At 41.2% G+C, this 5,886-nt stretch overlaps 1 protein-coding gene across 1 annotated transcript; it reads left to right on the forward strand.

Annotated features, from left to right (window-relative positions):
* The first annotated feature begins 2,407 nt into the window (after window positions 1–2,407).
* On the forward strand, window positions 2,408–5,142 carry LOC311061447 (uncharacterized protein). Its single transcript, XM_084080099.1, has 5 exons — window positions 2,408–2,442; window positions 3,111–3,186; window positions 3,482–3,652; window positions 4,239–4,635; window positions 4,720–5,142. Exons 2-4 carry the CDS (start codon window positions 3,115–3,117, stop codon window positions 4,368–4,370), a joined length of 375 nt encoding a protein of 124 aa, XP_083936225.1. The 5' UTR covers window positions 2,408–2,442; window positions 3,111–3,114; the 3' UTR covers window positions 4,371–4,635; window positions 4,720–5,142.
* Window positions 5,143–5,886: the final 744 nt, after the last annotated feature.

The following is a 5,886-nucleotide window of genomic DNA, read 5'->3' on the forward strand; positions in this document are numbered from 1 at the left end:
GTCACTGTATGGGTTTTTATTTAGCATTTGTGTTTCAAATCTGAGGTTAGTCTGGTAGTGTGATGCATTTTGGGAAGTGCTACTGTACTTGGTGTAGATAGTACTGAAACCTGATAAAGTTGACCTTTTCTTACAAGTTGCTGGGTGATACAGTACCAGACAATGGCTGGCTGTGATTCTCCTGCTTACCACTAGGTGTTGCACACGCACCACTCCTTAACGTGCTGCAGACGGATGCCCCTGCCCTCGAGTCAACTGTTCACTTTTTGGCTATTTAAGACTATCATAATTTAGCTGTATTGTATCGATACAATACATACACCTACGATAGTCTTGGTCCAAGGCTATTAGCTGTGTTAAATTGCATCTGGTAACCGACATTTTAATTAAATTATACCAAATGTAAACAGTGTACCCGGCTACCCGCCCAAAATGGTTGTCTCAATCAGTCTAATTACGCACCTTGTCATTAAAAGCACTGCCCACATCCCTCCAGACTACTGTGAATGACATCGCTCAGGTAAGGCACTGTTTTCACTATGAAACCAAACACTTTTTTATGTTATCCGTTTAAAAATAAAAGTGTGCCAAGTAGCTAGTTAAGATTCTGTAATATGCTCCCAGACCCTGTAACTTTGTCAATACTAGACTTTGCTACTCTCATTCCGTGCTTGTCTAATTCATTGTCATAATAACTACGTAATCTCCACCATGCAGAACTCAGGCCTACATGTAATTATTAATTATTTTTTGTATAGTTTCGGTAGTTTAGGCCTTTTCTTGATGGCCTGTTTTCTGAAAACATGTTTAAAAGTGTATTGTTTGGGTGGTAGGAAGGCCAGGCCAAAACATTCAACAACTGTGCACCTTAAGAGTGTGCACTAGGGAAATGGGGGCACCAGACCTCTGGAGAGTGGGCACGAGGGAAATGTGGGCACCATAACAGTGGGCACCAGGTGACCAGTCTTCCGAGGTCTGGTGCCCACTCTGTATAGGCTCTATGCACAGCAGCCATATTGGAAAGAAATTGGGCCTCTTCCTTACTTCCTTCACAGGTGTTACCAATGATACTAATGAAGGCTCTGTTCCATTCTGGTCAAACAGAGTCAGGGTGCTGATATTGTGCATGTTGGCTCACTGGAAACACTAGTGGGTCTCAAAGTGTAGTCCAGGGACCCTCATGGTTCCTTGAGGGGGTGTAACTCTGAGAGTGTACAAATGGGTCCATTGGGTTCCATTTGTACACTCTCAGAGTTATAGGGGTCCTTGATATTAAAAAGTTTGAGAACCACTGTGCTACACTAAATGCAACAGTCAGAGCCTTCATTAGTATCATTGGTAACACCTGTGAAGGAAGCAAGGAAGAGGCCCAATTTCTGTCCAATATGGCTGCTGTGCACAGAGCCTATTGGTGCCCACCTTTCCCTTGTGCCCAGTCTTCCAATGCCTGGTGCCCACTCTTCTCCAAAAATGGTGCCCAGATTTCCCTAGTCCTTCCTGTATTCGTTTGGGCAGGTCATAATTTCACGGCAGTAATCCTTGGACCTTGGTAAAATAATCAATCTATGTTGATTGGGAAATAATCAGCATAGGCCTACACAAATGGCATACACCTGTGAAAAGTGAATGAAAAGGATGGGGGCCGGGGGGTATTGTCTGTGGTTTATTTTCCTCTGTATGTATATTAAAACCAAATTGTAGTTTAGCAGCCTAGCTGAATTGCCTACCGTATGTCAAAATGTACAGAACATGAAAACTGGAAATTCAGTTGCTGTCTAGAATCGTCTGATTCAACATTCAGCCACTAGATGTCGCAGTCGCACTATCCTCGACGTAACGCCAAATCAAAGATGCTCAATTATTTTTGTATCAAGATACGCCTTCTCACTCTTTGCCTCTATGCGAAAAGTGGCACGGTGCCGTCTCATGTCAGAGGTTGTGAACGTTGTATCAACTTGTATGAGTATGATTGCTGTCTCGCGAAAGTGCGTTGCGGAGACAGAAAAGGGACAAAGTTGATTTTCTCTCTGAAAAATGCCATTCGTGTCCGGATGTTTGGCAGTCTAAAAAACGGGAGGCATGCGTTAATCCGACAGACCTTAACGTACTGCACCCCTAAAAAACATAACTGAGTCAAAATAATCGCTCAGAAGCTCTTTGTTCACGTTCACTTCTTCAGTACTCTCCGATATATTATAACGATGGTAAAAAAAACACACACTATGGTCTAACAATCCCCTCTATGAACAATTCCCATTGAAATGAAAATACTCATGACTTCTGGTCTGCGGCCTAAAGAGGCGGCACCTTCGTCACAAAGATACGGAAGTAAGCTGGAAATCACGTGTCTTGCTTTTTCTTTGTCTTGGGCTGCATCCTTATTTTTAACTCTATGGCTGCATCTTGAAGCTCGCTGAGTTCTTCATCTGAAGAGTTTGCCAGGTTGGTTTATCATTTATTTCACTCATGTCATATGTTGTGGTCGAGTGAAGTGAGAGAGGAGAACAGAACAAGTGTATAGACTAGAGAGAGAAGTCATTAATTCATTTTTCTACATGCATTAGCTAATTAGCATGAGCTCATGCATTCATTGGCTTGGCTACAGAGCTGTAGATTTAGGTTAATTTGTGAGGTTGTGTTTCAGTATTCATAATGTAACGTAACGTTGCAGTAGCTCTGTAACAACTATGTCCATAGCCTGAAGGAGAACTCCTTCAGGCTATGGACCGAGATAAATCATCTAAGCATTCTTTGATGCATTATAACCTACGCATTCTCTCTGGTTTTCATATGAACCTCTCTGCTATCTATGTAACAACTTAAGTATTAGCCTGTACATATACATTGCATTGTGTAAATCTGTGGTTCTCAAGGTGAGTGGTTCTCATTTGGGGAAGTTTCCAATTTCCATTACAGTGCACCAGTGGTTCTCAACACAAATCTTGTATGGGGGTCCGTGGCACAAAATATTGTCAGAGGCAAATACATTAATTTGGGGAGTCCTTGACATGAAAAAGTTTGAGAGCCACTGGTGCACTGTAATGGAAATTGGAAACTTCCCCAGCCTAACCATGACATTGTGTGACAAGAATTCTGCCTTATTTCTGTAGCCTGATGGAGCGAATGCAGGAAGAGGAGAGAAAGCAAGAGGTCCTGCCAGAGCTCAGACCAGAGGCTGAGGAAGAGGTAAGGATGGGACAATATGAACTTTTCATGTCACAGATATTCTGGCCAAAATAACCCCCAGCATCCATATTCTGGAGGGAACATTGGCCAAAAATAACAGCTCTGAGCTTGTAGATCTGCTATTTTTAGCGAAGAGATTTGGTGTAGAAGGAAAAAAGCGGTCCAAGTACAGTGCCAACTCAGGTCCAGTGTATGGCGAAGGACAAATTAACGCTAAATTAAAATCTCTGATATGATTATTGTGAGCATTTTTTCCTGCGATAAACAATATTAACGATTATCGTCCTATCCCTAGAAGAGGACGAGACGGAGGAGGAGGAGGAGGAGGAAGACACACACAGAGGAGGAAGAGGCAGAGACGAGGAGAGATGGAGCAACATCGCGCCACCAGGCGTTTCCACATGGTGGAGATGGAGAGGATGAGAGAGCATTGGCTTTAAAGGAGAAAATGAGGATCGAGGGAGAGGTGTGTTCATCTTGTTCATGTTTCAGTACTAATGAATACAGTCACATTTGACCAAGACTAGGCCTGTCACAGTTATTACATAATCACTTAATCACAATTATTTGAGATAATCGCAATTATTTTGCATACTTGACATCGTTTCCATGTTGATAGTGGATAGTTAGAAAATAGTGGAAATAGCAGATCTACAAGCTAACAATGCGTCGCATGAAGTCGCGTTGTGAGCTTGTAGATCGGCACTATAAGTACTTTCGTTCAAGTTTGAAGGTAAGTCATTAGATATGTCAGTCCTTTCTTGGTACATTTCAGTTATTTGTCATATCTGCCCTCTGCAATTTTTGTTTACAAAGAGTGACTAAAAGCAAAGCAGAAATTTAATTTGTATTTATGTTACAATGTTGAATACGAAAAACACAATTAATTCGTTAAACGCAATTATTCGTGTGACAATTAATCATAAAGTAAAATTTCATGAGTGTGACAGCCGCTAACCAAGACAATGATGTGATAGGTTCTAATTGTGCTTTGAAAGCAATGTGTTCATTTGTATTGAAAGATTTGTTTCCTATTCCATCTGCTTTTCCAGGAGATACTTCGGTCGATGTCACTGGAGCAGTTGAGGGACATGACACTGGAGTGTTTTGCCAAAGAGCCAGAGATCGTCTATGATGCCCTGTGTATGTTCCAGCACCGCAATGATCCCCTACCATCTGCTTGACTGCCTGCGGTCCCATGGTGTACATGTGGGAATTGTAAGGACCTGCCCACAGACCAGGAGAGGATATGCTGCGGCCAGGAACCATGCACTAGTCGGCTGCCACGATTCTCTTTGTACTGCCTGGATCCAGGCATCCTACGGCTCCATAGGCGGCAAGGGGAGGACTTGCTGGTGACCAAGCCAGCTAGAGAGCTTGGTGAAGACAACCGGGAGTACCGCGATGCTGCCTACAGAAACGAAATCCTTTGGCAATCAGGCTCTTTAGGTTTGTGTGAAAATGGTAGCACAAAATCTTATTTTTTTATTATTATTATTTGCAGCCTTGAGTAATTTGTGTTTTCCTCTTTAGATAGTTGGAGAAACCGCGTTGCTGTTCTGAGCTGCTGTGTGTGGGCAGTGAGGGACCATTTCCCTGACTCCTGGGGACAGTACCCTGCATATGTTCCTCACCGCTAAACTGACCCTCTACAATTCCCTAATGTACTGTACACATGTTGCATCATCAGGGCATCAAGACAGCTATTACATGTTCAAAAATATTGTGTTTAATTATTTTTATTTTTTTTAAATAGCAGACCCACAAGCTCACAATGCATTGCTATGCGATGAGTTGTGAGCTTGTAGATCGGCTATTTTCAAATGTATATATATGTTAAGTGGTTAAACTGGTTTTCACTAATTTTGCTGGGGACCCCCTTGGAACCCCATGTTCAGTTTGTTAGTAATTTGTTACTATGCTATTTTTTCTACTACAAAAATATAATGCATATTTTTCAAATGGTGGCAATGTGTTTCTTAATTTGTGTCTTTGTCAATTATTTGACTGGGAAAAAAATGACGGTTGTGTCCATGTGAGTGACACATTCACAAAGCATTGGTTTACTATGAGTAACACAACAGGCCTGAGATCAGAACATTATAGAATAGACAATTCTGTACTGACAGTGTTTTGCTCATTATCAAAATAGTGGGCCTCCTTCATTTATTATGTCATGCAGGAAATGAAAATACTAATAATGTGATCAAAAAGGAAAGCATTTGTGACTATATAGGTTGTGGCCTGTCTAATGTTATGTTATTTGTACTTGAGCATAGAAAAGTACCTGTGTTAATTATGGAACTTGCAGGTCTGTGTTATGTTGTATTCCCTGGCCTACACCAAGGCAATTCAACATTGTAGTGGGTCAAATATATTTAGGAAAATCACTGTGGGGTTGAGGGCCGTACAGAATACTACGTAACTCTTAATGTTAATAGATATAGTACTACATGGAATAAATGATTAGTATCCTTATATCAATTCCAGATAACAGTCCATATACAAAAGTAGGATAGCTATGCGTACAAGGCTTGATACAGAAGAGTATACTCATAAGGTACCACCAACAACACTTAAAAGCATACTTAAGGCACTTTTAAAACCGGTTGATATCCATAAAAATAAAGGAAAACCATTTACAAGCAAACATACTGTAAGGTGCTTAGCAAATCCATATTACACATATAGTAAAGGTGA

The sequence above is a fragment of the Gymnoscopelus microlampas genome (assembly GCF_963454915.1).
Source record: "Gymnoscopelus microlampas genome assembly, chromosome: 15".
Taxonomy (NCBI): Eukaryota; Metazoa; Chordata; class Actinopteri; order Myctophiformes; family Myctophidae; genus Gymnoscopelus; species Gymnoscopelus microlampas.